This window comes from Chiloscyllium plagiosum, unplaced genomic scaffold (assembly GCF_037043375.1).
Source record: "Chiloscyllium plagiosum isolate Xiang-an unplaced genomic scaffold, Cpla_swu_hap1 HiC_scaffold_2, whole genome shotgun sequence".
Lineage (NCBI taxonomy): Eukaryota > Metazoa > Chordata > Chondrichthyes > Orectolobiformes > Hemiscylliidae > Chiloscyllium > Chiloscyllium plagiosum.
In genome coordinates this window covers 33,976,461-33,997,668 of record NW_028270140.1, presented here as the reverse complement: position 1 = coordinate 33,997,668, position 21,208 = coordinate 33,976,461, and the positions used below count along the sequence as shown (strand labels likewise).

Below are 21,208 nucleotides of genomic sequence, written 5' to 3'. Positions count from 1 at the left end.
TACATACATCAGGTGTATGACACTTTGATCTTTTACTATAGGTTCTGTGTACTATGATCTTGTTCCACTAGTTACCTGATGAAGGAGCAATGTTTTGAAAGCTAGTGCTTCCAAATAAACCTGTTGGACTATAACCTGATGTTGTGTGATTTTTAACTGCAAAGATGACATCCACATCGTCAGCTCACGTCGCACATGCGTATCTAACGCCGGAATCGCATTGCATGTCGGGGAGTGAGGCAGTGGGGACCGAACGGGGTGCATGTCGGGGGTGAGGCCGAGGAAATCTAACGCAGTGCTTGTCGGGGAGTGAGGCCGTGGAACTCTAACGCAGTGCATGTCGGGGAGTGAGGCCGTGGAACTCTAACGCAGTGCATGTCGGGGAGTGAGGCCGTGGAACTCTAACGCAGTGCATGTCGGGGAGTGAGGCGGTGGGAACCCAACGCAGTGCATTTCGGGAAGCAGGACAATGGCAGTGTCCTGCAGCGGCTGATTGTTGTGGGAGAAAAGTTCCAATAGCTTTTTTTATCAGCAAAATTAAATAGTGGAACAATGCAGGAAACCTAAGTGACAGGTTTGTTTTTAAAGTGTCTCCCAGACTGTGGTGTGGGAGTTAGCTGGCTGCGGATTTATTTTGAACAGGTTTCCTGAGCTGAGCCTTTGGGCCCACTGATTCCAGAGTCTTGTCAGTCCTGCTGCAGGCAGGTAGGACTAGGTTCAATAACTAGCTCGGATATAGTAATAACCCTCCGGAGGAAATTGTGTAAACTCATGAAAAAGAAACAAGTACAGTAGCAGAGTAGGAGAAAGTGAGGTCTGCAGATGCTGGAGATCAAAGTTGAAACTTTATTGCTGGAACAGCACAGCAGGTCAGGCAGCATCCAGGGAACAGGAGATTCGACGTTTCGGGCACAGGCCCTTCTTCAGAGATGAAGAAGGGCCTGTCCCCGAAACGTCGAATCTCCTGTTCCCTAGATGCTGCCTGACCTGCTGTGCTGTTCCAGCAATAAAGTTTCAACAGTAGCAGAGTAGGACTAGTGCTTTCAGAGAGCCTTCTGTGATCATTCTAGTAAGCTCTTCTACATATTGTGATTTAAGCCGCATCACTGGCTTTGCAAGAGTTACCCATTGCTCAAAGCCGATTTCTTTTGTCCTCTAAGAGGGTTGTTTGAGTCTTCACTCTAGAAGACTTGAGAGAACACTGCCTAACGTCAGTACTGCGGAAATATCATGCTATCAGAGATGTTGTCTTTCTGATGAGGTTTAATTTGAGACCTCATTCTCCCTCTCAATAGGGTAATTTGTTCACTGTGACATTGGAGTACTGTAAATGGGACCTTGATATGAACATATCAGCTGTTCTGTTTCCTATATTAGAATTGTGGCTACACATCCTAAAGTAGTTTAATAGGTGTAAGTTGCTTTTGTATTATGAAAGGTGCTATAAAATGCAAATTTTTATGTCTTTCGATTTCACTGATCAGAAAATTACAAATAACATTTGTATCCTGCCAACGTTACTGCTTTACCTTATGTTAGCACTTCATTAAGATTAGGCCTTGAGCTTAGAAGCCCTGGTTGGTTAAATTGTAGCCAGATTTTTTTTAAAGAAAACTGTTATGTTTGTTAGATGTTGGTGTTGTGGATTTGCATAGAATAAATGAAACCTTAAGTTTTAAATTGCTTTAGATTTTAATAATCGAACACTAGATGGGCCAATGCGCTCAGAAGTGGCAGATGGGGTTTAATTCATATAAATGCGAGGTGCAGCATTTTGGGAAAGCAAATCTTAGCAGGACTTATACACTTAATGGTAAGGTCCTAGGGAGTGTTGCTGAACAAAGAGACCTTGGAGTGCAGGTTCATAGCTCCTTGAAAGTAGAGTCACAGGTAGGTAGGATAGTGAAGAAGGCGTTTGGTATGCTTTCCTTTATTGGTCAGAGTATTGAGTACAGGAGTTGGGAGGTCATGTTGCGGCTGTACAGGACATTGGTTAGGCCACTGTTGGAATATTGCGTGCAATTCTGGTCTCCTTCCTATCGGAAAGATGTTGTGAAACTTGAAAGGGTTCAGAAAAGATTTACAAGGATGTTGCCAGGGTTGGAGGATTTGAGCTACAGGGAGAGGCTGAACAGCTGGGGCTGTTTACCCTGGAGCATCGGGGGCTGAGGGGCTGAGGGGTGACCTTATATAGGTTTACAAAATTATGAGGGACATGGATAGGGTAAATAGGCAAAGTCTTTTCCCTGGGGTCGGGGAGTCCAGAACTAAAGAGGGGTTTAGGGTGAGAGGGGAAAGATATAAAAGAGACCCAAGGAGCAGCTTTTTCACATAGAGGGTGGTACTTGTGTGGAATGAGCTGCCAGAGGAAGTGGTGGAGGCTGGTACAATTGCAACATTTCAGAGGCATTTGGATGGGTATATGAATGGGAAGGATTTGGAGGGATATGGGCCGGGTGCTGGCAGGTGGGACTAGATTGGGTTGGGATATCTGGTCGACATGGATGGGTTGGACCGAAGGGTCTGTTTCCATGCTGTACATCTCTATGACTCTATGACATTATAACAGCAACTTACGTTTTTATCGAGTTTTTAACATTGTAGTGATTATGAAACAAGACTTAACACTGATCCTTGTAAGGGTGTAATAGGACAAATGACCAACAACTCTGTTGAAGAGACATACCTTAGAGAACATCTTAAAGAAGGAGAGAGAAGTGGAGAGGTTTATGGGGAGAATTCACAAATTTGGTCTTTGGATCTGAATGCAGATTGCATTGATAGAGCATTAGAAGGCTGTAATGAACAGGAGATCTAATCTGGCATACAGAAATCTTGGATAGTTGAAGGATGAAGAGGGATAGCTCTCTGAGTGTAATTAATTTTCTGTCCTGCAGCATAATGCGAGTTTGTTGGTTGGTGAGTAAAGATGGGAGGCACCAACCAATACGACTTGCGCATGCGGTCTGTGTTATGATTGGAAGAAGCCCTGAAACCAAAATAACAGATAAAAAGTGTTCACGGCATCAAGGTGAGTGGTACTTTTGTATGAAATAACCTACAGTTTCATAACAACAATTACTTTGAGATCACACTAGGTTAGAGATATTTACAAGCTGAAATGGCAAAATTGAGGGAGAAAATGGTTCCTGGGTGTGGAGAGAATGTCCTTGGGTTGATTATAGGGGATCTGTGGACTGGAGCAGGGTCTAATTTGTCCTCGTGAATTGATCCTAAAACATTAAGCAGAATATTCCATATTAAATATTTTGTGTTGTGTATAATCTATGGAATAATCAATCTTGATATGAAAGTCAGCTGACTGGCTATAACAGTGTATACTACATTGGATCCAATTTGAGAATATATTTTTGCTCAAGATGAGGATCAAAAGGGTTGAGCAAATGGGATATACAGTATACTTGGCATTCGGGTGAGTGAGTTGATCTTATTGAAACATCAGCTCTTAAGGGGACTTGATGGGGTAGATGCTGAGAGGATACTTTCTCTAATGAGGCAATCCAGAGCCAGATAGCTTCAAAATAAAGGTTCAGTTTAAGATGGAGTTGACATGGAGTTTCCTTCCTCTGGTGAGGTGTGGTGGCTGTGTCATTGAATATATTTCAGGCTGAATTATAGATTTTTGATTGACAAAGCAGTCAAGGAATGAGGAGGATGTGGGTCAGGCCGGAAAGTGGAGTTGAGGCCACATCAGATAGTTGTGATCTTTAGGCTGATGGAAAAATTTCAAGAGTCATAGAGATGTACAGCACAGAAACAGACCCTTCGGTCCAACCCGTCCACGCCGACCAGATATCCCAATCTAATCCAGTCCCACCTGCCAGCACCCGGCCCATATCCCTCCAAACCCTTCCTATTCATATACCCATCTGAATGCCTTTTAAATGTTGCAGTTGTACCAGCCTCCACCACTTCCTCTGGCAGCTCATTCCATACCCGTACCACCCTCTGTGAAAAAGGTGCCCTTTAGATCTCTTTTATATCTTTCCCCTCTCACCCTAAATCTATGCCCTGTAGTTCTGGACTCCCCCACCCCAGGGAAAATACTTTCTCAATTTATCCTGTCCCTGCCCCTCATGATTTTATAAACCTCTATGAGGTCACCCCTCAGCCTCGGACGCTCCAGAGAAAACAGCCCCAGCCTGTTGAGCCTGTCCCTACAGCTCAAATCCTCCAACCCTGGCAACATCCTTGTAAACCTTTTCTGAACCCTTTCAAGTTTCACAATATCCTTCCGATAGGAAGGAGACCAGAATTGCACGCAACTATGACTCTAACATTCCAACAATGTCCTAACCAATGTCCTGTACAGCTGCAACATGACCTCCCAACTTCTGTACTCAATACTCTGACCAATGAAGGAAAGCATACCAAACGCCTTCTTCACTATCCTATCTACCTGTGACTCCACTTTCAAGGAGCGATGAAAAGTATAATCCATTGAGTCTTACTAATTACAAAGAGTTGGCATGTATTGATAGGCTGAATGGACTCACCTTTCTTATTCATTCTATTAATGGTATTCTTGTCCTGGGTTATATTGAGAGGAAGGGATATATTAAAAAATTAAAATGGAATTTGGGAGGATGTGGAAAATTAATATTACCGTTTTTGTATTGTTGTTTTCCAGTACAGCTGAAAGCAGATTACAATAAGGGATATGTTCTTGTAAAACAGGTATGCTTTGCTTTTTTTACTATCGCTATGTATTGAACAGATCTGCTCAAATGTATAAGTGGATTTGATCAGGAGGAACTGCTTCCATTGTCAGGACTATTGGTAATAAGAGGATACAAAGCTAAATAATTACCACAGAGTTGACAAAATAATCTGGGATGGGGTGATTGATTTATTTCTAAAGCAATGGTTAATGACTTGAAATTCTGCATGAATGAGTGGTGGTAACAGATTCAAAAGTAACTTTCAAAAGGGAATTGGATAAATACTTGAAAGAGAGAAAGCTAGGGTTATTGAGATGACTATTTGAAAGAAATAACACTGAAACAATGAGTTCCGTGGGCCGTGAGCTTCTATTATACCATAAGACATAGGAGCAGAAATTAGGTCACTCAGCCTATAGAGTATACTCCACCATTCAATCATGGCCGATAAGTGGGCGGCACGGTGGCATGTGGGCGGCACAGTGGCACAGTGGTTAGCACTGTTGCCTCGCAGCGCCAGAGACCCGGGTTCAATTCCCGCCTCAGGCGACTGACTGTGTGGAGTTTGCACGTTCTCCCCGTGTCTGCGTGGGTTTCCTCCGGGTGCTCCGGTTTCCTCCCACAGTCCAAAGATGTGCAGGGCCAGGTGAATTGGCCATGCTAAATTGCCCGTAGTGTTAGGTAAGGGGTAAATGTAGGGGTAGGGGTATGGGTGGGTTCGCTTCGGCGGGTCGGTGTGGACTTGTTGGGCCGAAGGGCCTGTTTCCACACTGTAATGTAATCTAATCTAAAAAAAAAGTTTCTCAACCCCATTTCCCACTTTCTCCCTGTAAGTCTTGATCCCCCTGACAAGCAAGAACCTATCTATCTCCAGAAGTATGATATTGCAGTACATTACAGTGCGTAAATCAGTCTTTAGTGTAAAACACTAATTAAAGGTTTAAACAAACCTTGAACTAATTAAAGAGTGTGGTTGTTGCTAAGCTTGCTTGTTGTTTAGGATGCATGTTCCATGAGGAATAATTACACTATTCTGAATACTGATTAATTTCCTCTTGGTTGATTGATTAAAATAATTCCCTGAATGGATTAAATGGTGGATTTATATGTAAGACTAGATCTTTTAATATTTACTGAAGTATTTTGGCTCTGTTCTGTTGTGTCTGTTATATGCTTACATTTAAAAATCTTTCCTGAGCCATTTCTGAAGCTTAGAATCAATATACTCCTACCAAAAGAGTTGGACAAATAATTTGAGACAAGATTCTGTGAAAGTCATTGGTATGAAATCTAAACAGAAAATGTTGAAAGTACTCAGCAGGTTCAGGAAAATAACTTTGTTTTGTTTCCCTCCCCCAATCATGCAACCCTAAAGTTGGGCATAAATCCAAGCAATGTCAATTCTGAAGACTTGAGAAGAGATCAAGAGGTGAAGTTAAAGCCAGGACAGGATCTTTACGTTGTCAATCGGCTCTACCCGTACACCATAAGGTTTGAAGAAGGGACCTCAGACGAGGACACGTTGTCACCAAAGAGAACACATGAAGAGATTTGTCCAAACAGTAGCTCCAATATGTCAAGTAAACATCTTAAGACTGAGGACTCCAATCCAAGTCAGTACCACACATTTAACTCTAAGTCTGAAGAGAAGAAAGCGAAGACAAAAGATGGACATTTGGCAGAAAATAGCAGCAACTCGGTGACTCTGGTAAACTCCCCTGATGCCTCAGGAAGCAAAGTAATTCATTAAATATTCTGCCCACTTTATGTAACACCTCTATTTATAGCACACTGCCTGGTCTCTTCTCTTAAATGATCCTTGACCATCATTTCTGTTAAAGCCCAAACATTAACGAAACAGATGGAGTGAATGGTCGGCAGGGTTTGGTCCTTGTCTTAAAAATTAGCTACTACTCAATGAATACAGCAAGTCCCTGGGTTACGAACGAGTTCTGTTTTTAAGTCTGTTTATAAGTCGAATCTTTATGTAAGTCGGAATAGTTGTGTACGGTTCACTGAGATCGGTTTGTAAGTACAGACGTTCGTAAGTTGGGTGTTCGTAGCCAGGGGAAAGCCTGTATCCAGCATCAAGTGGTTTATGATTTAACAATGATGATCAAAATCTTAGCTCGATAAAAACTTTAGTTCTGAAAAGGCAGAATGCAGTATTCTTCAGTTTATTTGCTGATGTCTGTATTGAATTTTTAATACGTTTGAAATCTGGTGAAAAGTACCTTTACTTGACTGGAAAGAATGGGGTCTTCTATGTGTCCACTTCCATCCATGGCAAGTCTCTAGTAACTCGTGTGTATTGGCAGTGAGCTATTATCCCATCTTTTTTACATAATGTGTACACTTTTAAAAGCTTTTTTTTATTAAAATCCATTCTCTCACAAGATATGAGTGTCAGTAGCAAGTCCATCCCTCATTCCCCCTGAACAGAGTGCCTTGCTAGATCATTTTATAAAATGGTTAGGAGTTCACTTTGTTTCTGTAGATGGCAGATTTCCTCCAGATTGTCAGTGAACCAAATGGATTTTAAATGATAATTAGTCATGATTGTTGTGATCACTATTCATTTTTACCAGCTAGTTTTCCACTTAAAATTTTTTTGCATTTTGATTTAACTTCCACCAGCTACTGTGATGGGATATGAACCCATGCTGCCAAAATTTTAGTTTGGGTCTCTCCAGTATCACTCCAGTAACATAAGGGGAAAGACAACATAGTGGTAAAGTTACAGTGTTTGGTCTGCGCACAAATATATATGATTAGAGATACACCATGATGAATGTTATGTTACTAGTAATCTGGTTTCCTGGACATTGATCTAGACACAACTTCAAATCGGACCTCATCAGCTGGTATTTTCCTTTATTATGGCTAATTTATGCTTACTCAAAGTGACATGCATTTGTATGAGGCAGCTCTGCAAACACCAGGAATGTGTTCAAGTCTTGTACCTTTTTTGAATTACCCAAGAGCTTAGGCAGTCTATAGTTCCTCATTACTTTCTCTGTGACAATGTTTGGCTGATCAGTTGACTTGCCAACCAATGTGCACCCTTTTCTCCTGTAGTAGAACCTGTCACGATGATCTAAAATTTAGCATTTTTATGTTTGTCCTGATGAGTGGAAGTTGAAAAGGTTCAGCACCATGCCTGTCTTTTCAGGAATATTTCATTTCAATTAATTAAATAATATGGAATAAAATAATGGTGATCTTAAACTACCAGATTGTCATAAATACTTGTCAGTCTCAGTAGTATCTTTCAGGAAGGCCTTGCCTATCTGAGCTATGTGTGAATCCTAATCCATAGCTTTACAGGGGGTCACTTAAAATTCATTCAGTTACAGTCAAGAAGATGGTTCACCAGCACTTTCTCCAAGGATATTAGGGGTGGATAGCAAATGCTGACCTTGCCAGTAACAAGAAAATCCATAGAGCATTAACAAAATAAAACATGTTTGTCATTATAACGATCTAGAGGTTGAGATATTTATTATCTAAACATCAATATGTTGCATAAGTATGTTTTTGCTTTGCCCTTTTAGGATTTTAAAGGAATGTGGAGTCAGGGACTAAAGGTCTCCATGCAGGACCCCAAAATGCAGGTACTAAATATTTTTTTCTACAGTTATTTGTAATACATTTGTATAAATAAAATTTCAACTTTTACATTGAGTGAGACAGACACTCACTGTCACCCAATAAATATATGTCAGAAAGGAGTGAAAATGGATGATCATGGAGCTACATCATATCACAAACTGGCTCTTTGGTGTAAATGTTCCATGAGGCTGTTCACACTCATCTCACATTTTTAATTATAGAGTTACACTACAACCTTGATTATCCAAATTCCAGATTATCCGAACAGGATCTCCAGGTCCCATTAAAAGTGACATTAGGCAACTCTGCATTCAGTTATCAGTTAAATGGCATTCTGGCATGCATTGCCGGATAACCGAGAAATGTTCAGATAAACGGAATTCATAAATTACAGCTTGTTTACGATCAGATCAATTATCTGAACAAAATACTCGCCGCCCGTCTTGTTTGGATAATTGAAGTTCTACTGTATATAGCATGGAAACAGACTCTTCAGTCCAACGTATCCGCACCACCTAGATGCCCCAATGTGACTTAGTCCCATTTGCCAGCATTTGGCCCATATCCCTCGAAACTCTTCCTATTCATACTATTCATCCAGATGCCTTTTAAATGTTCTAATTGTACTTGCCTCCTCCACTTGCTGTGGCAGATCATTCAATGCAAGTTCCATCCTCTGTGTGAAAAAGTTACTCCTCAGATCTTTTTTTAAATCTTTCCCCTCTCACCTTGAACCTATGCCCTCTACTTTTGGACTCCCACACCCTAGGAAAGAGACCCTAGCTATTCACCCTATCCATGCCTTATCAGATTATTGTAGCACTTCAAGATGCAGCATGTAGTAAATGTGCCAACTGGAGTTGGCAATAATTGGTACAGGTTCTGCAGTTTATGGTACCCACATTTACTGACTGTCGTTTTCAGCCCATTCACAACTGAAATCTCACTAAAAAAGAGAAGGTTGTGAGGTGATCAACTAGAGGTCTTTAAGATTATGAATTGTGTTTGATAGGGTGGACACATACATTGTTTTTTGTTTGGGAGACTAAAACTAGGGTCACAAATCTAGGGTAGTCACTAATTATTGGGAAGGGGATGAAGGAGAAGCTTTTTAACCCAGAAGTGTGATGAAGTTATGGAACCTATTAACTATAATGTAACTGAGTTGATAAGCAGAGATGCAGTTAAGAGGAAGCTAGATAAACCCAAGCTAGACATACCCATGAGGGTGAAAGGAATAGTAAAATGTATGGATAGGATGAGACCAGTTATAGGAAGGATGTTGCTGGCTTTGGAAGGTTTGAGTTAGGCTGGAAAGGCTGGGACGTTTTTCATTGGAGCATAGGAGATTGAGACGTGACCTTACAGAGGTTTATAAAATCATGAAAGGTATGCATTGGGTTAATGGCAGATGTCTTTTCCCTATGATAGGGGCCATGTTTTTAAGATGCGAGGAGAGAGATTTAAAAAAGACATAAACGGCAAATATTTTTTATAGAGGGTGGTTCGCATGTGGAATCAACTTCCTGAGGATGTGGTGGATGCGGGGACAGTTACAACATTTAAAAAACGCTTAGATAAATACGTTCATAGGAAAGGTTTGGCAGGATATAGGCCAAGAGCAGGCAGGGGAGACTAGCTCTGTTTGGGATTCTGTTTGGCATGGACTGGTTGGACCAAAGGGTCTGTTTCCGTGCTGTGTGACTGTATGAGAAGTGGGAGAAGGCTTGTTGATGGGCTAAATGGTCTGAGTCTGAACTGTAAAATTCTGTGTTTGTATCATACACTCAGCAATTGAAAGATTACCAACATTGAAAACTGCAGCTCTGTGAGGCAAACAAAACCTGGAATATTGCTCATTTTTCCCTCTTTCCCCCTCAAATTTGTGAGCTAATTACCCTAGATTTTACTTAGACCATTTCCACTCTGTTCCTTCCTGCTGAATCTGTTACCTCTACATATCTGCTGTTGGGTTGCTAATTATTGGTACCTATGAAATGTTCCCAAAAAAGTTATGATGGGGCTGGGGGGGGGAGGAGGAGCGTTTATGATGGGAAGATAACATTACGTTTTATATTAATATAATGGTGTTATGTGCTTTTACTGATCAGTGCCATTACTACTTTTCTCCCTCCAACAGGTGTATAAAGATGATAAAGTTGTTGTAATTAAGGACAAATATCCAAAGGCCCGATTTCACTGGCTGGTTTTGCCATGGGAATCTCTCTCTAATCTGAAGGTTGTGAGGAGGGATCACTTAACTCTACTTCAACACATGCACCAAGTTGGCCAAAAGCTGGTGCAAGAATGTCTGGATACTGACACACTGAAATTTCGGCTCGGTTACCATGCTATTCCCAGCATGAGGTGAGAGAAATTTGTTTTCACATTGATATCGCTGTCCAGTCTTTTGCTGGGAGTATCTAAAATCTGATCATGCTTCAAGGTTTTACAGCGACCAATCATAAAAGTGAATACTTGGAGCGTCTTGAAAAGTATTCCTGTCCTATGTGCAATTATATTAAAGTAGGACATTGGTTAGACCACTGTTGGAATACTGTGTGCAATTCTGGTCTCCCTGCTATAGGAAGGATGTTGTGAAACTTGAAAAGTTGCAGGAAAGATCTACGAGGATGTTGCCAGGTTGGAGTTTGAGTTATAGGGGGAGACTGAATGGACTGGGGTTATTTCCCTGGATCATTGGAGGCTGAGGGATGACCTTACAGGAATTTATAAAATCATGAGAGACAAGGATAGGGTGAATAGCCAAGGTCACCTCAGGATAAGGGAGTCCAAAACTAGAGGACATAGTTTTAAGATGAGAGAGGAAAAATTTAAAAGTTGCCCCTGGGGGCAACTTTTTCTTGTAGATGATGGTGCATGTATGAAATGAGCTGCCGGAGGAAGTGGTGAAGGCTGGTACAATTACCACCATTTAAAAGGCATCTGGATGGGTATATGAATAGGAAGGATTTAGAGGGATATGGGCCAAATGCTGGCAAATGGGATTCAATTTATTTAGGATATTTAGTTGGCATGGACGAGTTGAACCAAAGGATCTGTTTCCATGCTGTACATCTCTATGACTCTGAATAGTTTTAAATTGGCCTGTAGATTGCATTAATGTAGACTCCCATTTACTGGTTGTCTTACTGCACCTCCAAGAAACTTTGCTTTATTTATAATAAGTGGAATTTGAGTGGAATGCTTGTTGTTTGCCAATTTCTTTCTCACAATAAGGACCTCCAAATAGTAACCACCCACATGACTATTCCATTTGCTTTAATTGAAGGAACAATATTGATCAAAAGTACTGGGAAACCCTTGGTTCTACATATCATACATCTGAAACTTTTAACATTTCCCTGAACTATATCAACAAGTAGGGTCTCTATTTTAATCTCGAAGGGAAATAAAAACACTTCCTGTACTACACAGCCGCAGTAAATGCTGAAATCCTTGTAAAGATTGAAATCAGTAATCGTCTGATTCATGTGATCAATGTCAATTGTATAGTAGGATATCAAAATTATGTTTATGGGTATTTAAGTACAAATCAGAGTCAGCATAGCTGTGCATAAACTTATAAACTATTTGTGTAAAAAAAGAAGCATGTTTGTGGTCTTTATGAAATATAGTTGGATTGCTAAATGGCACTTCTTAGGGTTTATTGTGATCTTAGTTTGCAGTTTTTATCGCTCCTGTTAACAGAAGAAATAGGAGCTGATGTTGTTTAAAGATCTCCTCAATCTGCTGTGCCATTCATTAAGACCATGGCTGATGTTCTACCCCAGTTCCACCTTTAAACCCAATTCCCATGATGTTTGACACTGATCTTGGTCTTGAATATACTCAACAACTGAACATCCACCAGCTTCAGTAGGGAATTCCAAAGGTTCATGATCATCTGAGTAAAACAAAATTCTGCTTGTCTCAGTCCTGAAGTGGCTCATCTCTTATCTGAGACTGTGAACTCAAGTTCAGTCAGGGAAACAAACTCTGAATAACCTTAAGAATTTTATACTCTTCATTGAACTGAACTCCATTTATACAGGCCATCTATTGTAAGGTATTATAGTTATCGGTTGTCTTTGAAAGAAGAAGGATATCAAACAATTAATTACTTTTTCTTCCATGCTGTTTCACCTTCAGCCAAATTCACCTTCATGTGATCAGCCAAGACTTTGATTCACCTTGCTTGAAAACCAAAAAACATTGGAATTCATTTAATACAGACTATTTTCTGGAATCAGAAGGTAAGCTGGACATCCACTTGGTCTTCAAACATTTCTGCATTGAGTGGACTCCCAGTACATCAGATGTGACCCAATTGGTAGCACTCTTACCCTCAGTCAGAAGGTTGAGGGCTCATGTCTTCAGAATGAGAATGCAAAAATCAAGACTGATAACCACAGTGCAGTACTGAGGGAGTAATGCATTCTTACAGCCAACGTTTTTTAAGTCATGTCTGCCCCCTCGGGTGAATATAATACAATGTTTTCTCACTCAGGGTCACAACACTGCTCCTGCACTTAATCCAAATCCCACAAATGAGGGGTCACCGCTATTATCAGGCAGCTAAATGGGATCACAATGGTATGAAAGTTTGAGAAGCACTGGTGTATAAAAAAATCCCTGCACTATTTTGAAAAAGTGCAAGACAGTTGTTCTGGTTATTCTGGCCAATATTTATACCTTGATCAAAACCTAAACTAAAATCAGATTACCTACTCATTTTAATATTTTTATTTGTAGAAATTTGATCTGCACCAATTGGTGCCCTATTTTACTATAGTAAAATAGCAATAGACTTAAAATATTTAATTGCTATAACTTGGAGGTGCCAGTCATTTACATATGAACTGAAACCAACATGTTCATTCTAAAAGATGAGAGACTTAACAAACAATCCAGGTCTTTTTCAATATATAATTTCAGTTACATCACACTGTAAACTTTTGCTATAAATTCCGTTCCACAATCTTATACTCCACAGCCACTTGATGAAGGAGCAGTGCTCAGAAAGCTAGTACTTCCAAATAAACCTGGACACTAACCTGTTGTGTGATTTTTAACTAATTGTTATAAAGTGCTTTGCAATACGCAGTTGTCGTGAAATGGTCTCTATTGCTACTTTTTCATGGGACCCTTGTTTATTCTGCTCAAGTTGGTGTCAGCTGCCCACATGAAACCTTACTACCCTAAATAATCATTCTGATCCTGAGAAACCCTAAGAATGATGAAATTCATGAGTGCTGCATTCATTAAAAATAGGTTAAAAATTGCAGATATGTGACTTTTGCCCATAAATGTTGATTTTTGTTGTTACTTATATTTTGGCACAGGCAAATTCTTGATTTCACAGATGCAGAGGATTTACTGAATGTACAGCAAAGGAAACCTGCTGATATTATTTTAATATAATCAACAAATATAGATATTTGAAAACTGACATTTTTGTGATTCTGAAATGATGTTCGGAAATATATAGCTTGTGTTGTAAATTAGATGTAATTGGAAAATTGTTGAATGTTGTTTTTGCCACAGCTATTTAATTGCTGTGCTGTTGTTTAGTCATCTTTGCTGTTGAATATAATTTTGACAGTATTTTAGTCCCTATCTTCCCAATATCAAGCTTTGCTATTTGTCCACATGTCAGACTCCTGTTAAAAATTCATATGAAAAAAGACACAAATAAGTTCAAGAATCAACGTTTTGCTATGGAATCTAAGAAATTGGAGCCTTTTCCTTGAATGCATCCCATAATATTACCAAGGAAAGGGCAATTCTCATTATCCATTATATTCTTTACATTAATCAAAATTCTTTGAGAGTAGATCGTGTTAAGCTGTACACTTAGAGAGTCTGCTTTCCTAACAGTTCCAGATGAGACATTCAAAAAAGGATAGCACTTTCTATACAACTGTTTAAAAGAATTTCATGATTATAGGATCATTTTAGAAATATTTTTGTTTTCTGAGACAGTATAACCATATGTCCACTGGCCCCATATCTGCACACTGTTCCCTCCAGTGAAACTTTGACTCCTGGTTACTTGTAGTTGTTCAGATGTGCGCTGTGAATTTTCACAGGAACAATATTATACATGGATTTTCCCTAAAATCTATAACCATTCTTTCATCTTATTTTTGTTCACATCATGTTATGAAGTTCTCCACTGAGTTCCCACATCTTTCTTTGGTATTCCTGTTGAGATCCACAAGAAATTATTTTCGTATTCAATCATTATCTCACTATACTTTGACCAACAATCATTTGCATAGATGAAAGATAAATGTGACAGTATACCACTCTGAGGAGCTCCAACATTCATTAACATCAGTCTGGGAGTAAATCCCATAAACTAACACCCTTTGGGACCTGTTGTGAAGGAAATGACTGATCCAGCATGGTAGAGTAAGACTAACATTAAGGTTTTCACATTTTAGAATTTTTAAATTTAAATTAATGGGTTGTAAATGATTTTACAAATATTTTAGAATTACATAAAATGTATAACACAAACTGGCCTTTGGTTCAACTGGTCAAAGCTGATATTTGTGCTCCAGATAAAACTTCTCCCACTTCATTTCACCCTATCAGCATATCCCCTTCTTCCATTCTCGCTAATGTTTATCTAGTTTATCCTTAAACTCATTTGCACTTTTCAAATCAACTATTTCATGTGATAGTGCATTCCACATTCTCCCCACTCTTTGGGTACAGGAGGTACACTGAATTCTCTGTTAGGTTTATTAGAAACTACACTGTACTTATGGCCTCCAATTTTCGTCTTCCCTGCAAGTTCAAACATCTTGATGCCCACCTTATCAACTTTTTTTATAATTTCAAAGCCCTCTATGAAGTCATCTCTCTGGCTCCTCTTTTCTATCCCAACCTTTCTGCAGCCGTACCATTGTATTCCTTGCTCTGTTCTATTACCCTTGTGTACTTTGTATGGTATGGTCTGCCGGTACAGCACGCAAAGCAAAACCTAGGTACATGTGACAATAATAAATCAAGTCAAAAACTGGTCATCTTCTTGCAGTTATGGTATCGTTAGCAAGAGGAGAGGTTTTCCATCACAATCCTGATTCCAGCTTTGGAGATGGAAGTGAGTTACAAAACTCATCTTCCAGCTTCAACATGCTTCAGAATCTCCAGCATCTGATCTATTCCTGTAGCTACAGTATTTATATGGCTGGTCCAGTTCATTGTCTCGAAACCCTAGAATGTTGATAATGGAGGACTCCGCAATGGTAATACAGTTGATTGCCATGGGGAGATGCTGTATTCTCTTTTGCTTGAGATAATCATTTTCTGGCACTTCTGTATCATTGATGTTACTTTCTACTCCTCAGCTTGAACATGAATGTTGTCCAAATCATGCTGTACGTGGTTTGAGATTCCTTCATTGTCTGAGGAATCGCAACTAGAGTAATACAGCACAGAAAAACAGACCCTTTGAAACAACGTCCATTAATATAATTCCACCTGCCTGCTCCTGGCCCATATACCCTCAAACCTTTCCTAATTCATGTACCTGTCCAAATATCTTTTAATCATTGTAATTGTACCTGCATCCACCACTTTCTCAGAAAGTTCAATCCGCAGGTGAACCATCGTCTGTGTAAAGAATTTGCCCCTCATTTCTTTTTTAAATCTCTTTCCTCTCACCTTAAAAATGTGCCTCCTAGTCTTGAAATCCCCCATCCTAGGGAAAAGACATCTACCATTAACTCTGTCTAAACTTCACCATTATTTTATAAACTTCTATCAGGTCACCTCTCAAAATCCTATGCTCCAGTGAAAAAAGTCACAGCCCAACCAGCCTTTTTTTCATAACTCAAACTTTCCTCACCCAATAACATCCTGGAAAATCTCTTCTGAACCCTGTCCAGCTTAATAATATCCTTCCTATAACTGTATTGAACATTGTGCAATCATTAGCTAATATCTACATTTATGCCCCAGAAAACAGCAAAGGTGAATTGCTCAGTTGGAGGGCGACCATAGACATGGTGGGCTGAATGACCTCTTCCTGCGCTTATAACCATTCGCTAATTCTATTCCATGTGATAATTGAGCTTAGGTCCCTCCCCTGAGGGAATTATTTCAGTTAATTCATGATTATCATTTATATTTGTTATGACTCCAGACAGTGGAGAGTTTTCCTCTGACTAATGATATGGAAAGTAGTTATGGCTTATTTTACCAATGCGCTCTCTAAGCAAGAGGAGAGGACTTTCCTCCTTTGTTTGGACTTTACTGTTTACTGAGTGAGGGTTTTTACTCGATCCAACTAAATAATTGTTGCCATCTTGGTACTTCTTTAAAAATCAAAAATATGGACAAACAAGAAGCCAGTAATGATAATGATAATGCAATGTTAATGCTTTTTGTTTTATAAATTCAACTAGATGTAATGAAGATGGTGGAACAGAATGGAAAAGTGACAGTCAAGGACGGAATAGCTGAATTATTAAAACTCCCACTCATGTGCCATGTCTGCCAGCAGCAACAATCCACCATTCCACAGTTGAAACAGCACTTGAAAAAGCACTTGTCTTGAAACGTTCTGCAGTTCTATGAATCTCTCCATTGGCATTGACTCCAAAGATTTCCATTCGTTGCTCAGCTCTACAGGTCGACAAGAACTATTAAATTTGAAATTGACCAATAAAGAATGATGAAGCATTCTATGAAGCACCTCAGTTTTGTACTTGTTTCATAACCCTGCTAAATGACAAAGATATGTCATCTGCTGGCACTATTTTATTGTTTCAGTGGAATGCTGATGGTGTTCAGTAGAAGACTGATAATACTTTCTTAACCTTTAGCTACAAACTGTGATGGATGCATCACCAAAATAAAAGATGTTCTTGCATTGTAGTCAGAGGTTGAAGTTTGACACTATAATGGGACTATAGTAACACAGATAAATGTAAGTTTTCTAAACAAGCACCATTTCCGAACCCAAGAATGGGAAAGGAATAATTCCCTGTACTGTCAGGGAAACATTCCCCTGAGAGGAGTGAGTTCCCACCTTATGGTTCCAGTGAAGACTTATACATTCCAGTTGTTACATTATACCAACTGAATCTGTTGAGTACAGTTGTCAAATTAATACATTTAATTTGGATAAAGTCAAACTTGACTTCAGGTTTATTTATAGAGAAAGAAAACTGCATCTGAAACTGAAACAAACAAATAGTTTATATTTTACTGAAAGTAGAAATATAGATTTGACTGAAGTAATTTCAATTTGTTAATTTGGATACAAAAGATACATTCAAATCTCTAATTTTTTTGAATATTTGAGGATTTGATTTATTTTAAAAAATCATTTATAATTAGTACATGGTGATTGATGTACAATTCCTTCTATCCACCCAAGACCCAGATACAACCCTTCAAATACACTTCATCCTCTCTTAGACAACTGCATCATCTATGTGTCTTTCTTGGCACTCTCTAAAGAGCTTGAAGTACTTGTGCTGACTTATAGGGAACAACGACCCACAACTGCCCTACACCCATTATCTGGCCTGTCCAGTAGTGTTGAGTAGGGTGTGATCTTGCCAATCTTCTCGTTCAACTTTCAGCTTGAACTGATAACAATGTGGAGTTTTCCACTGGATACCTACAATGCCCCATTGCCCCCCTGAATACCAGTACATTTCTGAATAAGGCACTTTGTCACTTCTTAGCCAAATTTAGAATAATGGCCTCAACATTTTGACCTTGACCGAAACTTGCCTGAAAGGTGATGATACCTTTCACCCTCCACTACTTGCCCTGGCGAGACCCCCATAGTGGTGTGGTTCTTATCACCACATTCCATCTTGGCCTGAACTTCTGCTTTCACATTTTCTCCTTTAAACATTTCCATTTATTCCAGCCCTTCTCACCTCTTCATCAAAATCCTGCCTGTCCAAGTAGATAAAACAAAAATTCTTATCATGATGTCTTTACTGCTTTCCTCCCTTGCGTTCTACATTGAGCAACTTGTCAATCTCTCTGATTTCAAACGTTATCTCATCACATTTCTCATTTTTAAAAAACTACCCTCCTATCCTCCCTAAACTTGTTTAACCATTCATAATAGTTTGTGGGACAACTATGGCACTATTAAACTGCTCCTTTGTGTTAAAACTGCCCACTATTCCAGGGTAAACCTGGCTTCCTTACTGAAAACCAAGTTAAATCATTTTCCTGACCCCTGACCATGCATGTTGATGAAACCCTGCTATATTTCCCCACCACTTTGTACTGTAGGGTTTTTTTGTTGTTCCTAAATTGTAAGACTGCTTGTGTGACATCCTGTACTGGATGAGGAAAAATTTCCTCCAAAAAATATTGCGAAGACTAAAGCAACTGTTTTTGGTATCCACTACAAAACTCAACTCTTCAACCACGAAATCTGTCCCTCTCTCTGGCAAATCTGAAACTAAGTTATGCTATTTCTGACCTTTATTAATTTGACTGAGATGAGCTCCTAACCATGTATCCGTGCTAACAATAAGATCATCCATTTCCTGGCTCTATCCTGCCACCACTCATCTGCTACTAAAATCCTCATTCATGCTATTGTTAACTCCAGATTTGATATTACAACACTCTCCATATCTTCCATTCTGCATACAGTTAAGGTCGTCCAAATCTCTATTGTAGCAATACTAACCTTTGCAAAATCTTATTTGTCTATCACCTGTGTGCACACTGACTTAAGTTGGGTCATGATTAAGCAATTTAATCCTCGATTTTAAAATTCCTATCCTTGTTTCCAAAGTGTTCTATACCCGTCATTATCCACGTGCTCAACTCAATAGCTGCAGCTCCACAGCAGGAACTTTAGCCCTCGTCTAATCTGGCCTTCTGCATAACCTTGATTTTATTCACGACACCATTCTTTCCCTGAAGCTCTGGAATTCTGTTCCTAAACGTATCTCTTATTTTGTTCTGCTGTGATGCTACTTGAAAACTACAAGCATTCAGTCATTTACTCAATTGTGTAATGTAAAATGTATCAAACTTTGCTTCATAGAAGTTCCTGTTAAATGCCTTGGATGTTTTATGATTAAAATATGGTATAATTACATGTTGCTGCTATACATATTTGCAAATTCTGATGTTAGATTCCAAAGCTTCCCTGGTATTCTACTGGTAAGATGAACTGTTGGTTGTAGTACTGCAACGTACAAAGCTAATTGAATTCCTGGTTTGTGTTTCCCAGCGTAACCCATGCCAGCTGGAGCAGTTCAAGCACTAAGTGACTCTGGGCCAGGTTTTCTTCTTTGGCATTTTGGGCAGCTAGCAAAGTCAGGCTTGTGCAGTGTTACTTGCAGCAAAACCACATTTCTAGCCTTGAAGTTTAATTAATTGATCATTATAAACATAGATTTCTTTCCATCAAGTGCTTTACTAGAGTTTCATTTCATACTTGCCATTTTCGTTGTCATAATTAATGATTCATGAAACACAAGATTTTGAAGGGATTTAGTGTAGAGGTTGAAAAGATGTTTCCGTTACTGGGGGAAACTTGAATTGTGGAGCATACTTACAGAATAAGGGGAACTCATTTAAAATGAGAGGCAAAGAAATTTCTTCTGAGGGCAGTGGATGTCTGGAATTGCCGACCCCAGAGAATTCTGAAGATTGGAACACAAAGTATTTACGGAGATTTTTGAAGTATAGGAATTGAGGGATATGAGGAACCAGCGTAAAAGTGGAATTGAAACCTGGACAGATAAGAATGAACTATTCCTGCTCTTAAATCTTGTGTGACCCAGTTACTTCTCCATTTTCCAGTTCTGCTTACAAAGAAGATTGTAAGAGTAGCTACCAAATATTGGATAGCATTTTCAAGGAAGCTGGAAGGGTTTAGAAAGGAAATCCAGAGCTTATTGTCAATAAGATCAGAGAAATTGTGTTTTGGTAAGGGTGGTGTTTATAGGAATATATGGAATTGGGATTAAGAAAGCCTGTGAAGGTGTTTAAAACAAGAATATTAAGTATCAAGGGGGTTGTTTGAGGATAGCATAATGGGTGAAAGGGATTTGGTGCAGGATTGGATACTGGCAACAGTTTTAGGTGAGCTAATGTTTCTGGAAGCTGGAGAGCTTTGGAATAGTTATATTTCAAAACCAAGGCAAAGGTGACGTGTTTGGTTGAAATGGCTATGACTGGACAAAATGCAACAAATTAAGGTAGGTTCACCAAACTAAATAAGAGAGAAGGAGTTGACAGAAGAAGTACAATCAAATATGACAAGAGCTACACAAATGAGCGATAATATATCATAATCTCTTAGATTGTGTAATGGAAAATTAACATTTACTGTGAAATCTGAAAGAGAATGCTTTGCTAAATTTAATACTTTTGCTGAACTTTGCAAAGACTTTGTTGAATTCTGCAGTCGAGACAGCTTGTCTTTGCTGAACTTTGCAAACATTCAACCTGGCCTTGCGAACAGCCAAATTCAGCAAAAGGTTAAGGAAAACATAAAGACAGTTATGTCCACAGCAAGGGAATGAGAAAATAAGAGCTCAAATGTTTTCCAGCCCTTGTCCTTGAGCATGTGATAAGAATATAATAAAAAGAATATGTGAATTTTGTTCACGGCCCTTACACAAAGCGCATTTGCCAAGTGTATTGGTCCCCCTGTATGCAGAGGTTAAAAAAAATAAAGCTTTTTTTCTTTGCTTTTGCTAGCAGTTGAGTCGAGTCTGATTTAATTTCAATGACAGTAAACTTGGGGGCTCATCTGGGATCCCGCGACTGGGTGAGAGTCTGAGGATTCCCAGAAGGCACAGGCGCCAGCGCCTTGAATGTCTTTCACTTCATCTTGAGCGCTGAATTGGCCTCTTTGTGTGAGAGGACTGAGAATCTGTGGATCGCGCCAGCGCCAGGGT

General features: G+C 39.4%; 1 protein-coding gene across 3 annotated transcripts; it reads left to right on the top strand.

Moving 5' to 3' along the window:
* Positions 1-438: 438 nt before the first annotated feature.
* aptx (aprataxin) lies at positions 439-21,007 on the top strand. 3 transcript variants are annotated; one of them, XM_043716335.2, is made up of 8 exons: positions 439-574; positions 2,898-3,031; positions 4,652-4,698; positions 6,058-6,420; positions 8,237-8,296; positions 10,435-10,661; positions 12,447-12,550; positions 16,715-21,007. In XM_043716335.2, the coding sequence occupies exons 2-8, from the start codon at positions 2,902-2,904 to the stop codon at positions 16,864-16,866; spliced, it is 1,083 nt and encodes a 360-aa protein (XP_043572270.2). In that variant the 5' UTR covers positions 439-574; positions 2,898-2,901; the 3' UTR covers positions 16,867-21,007. The 3 variants fall into 3 exon arrangements, with proteins under 3 accessions (XP_043572270.2, XP_043572262.2, XP_043572278.2); XM_043716327.2 differs by having other exon boundaries at positions 465-574; positions 2,895-3,031; XM_043716343.2 differs by lacking the exon at positions 439-574 and adding an exon at positions 584-705.
* The last annotated feature ends 201 nt before the right edge of the window (positions 21,008-21,208 follow it).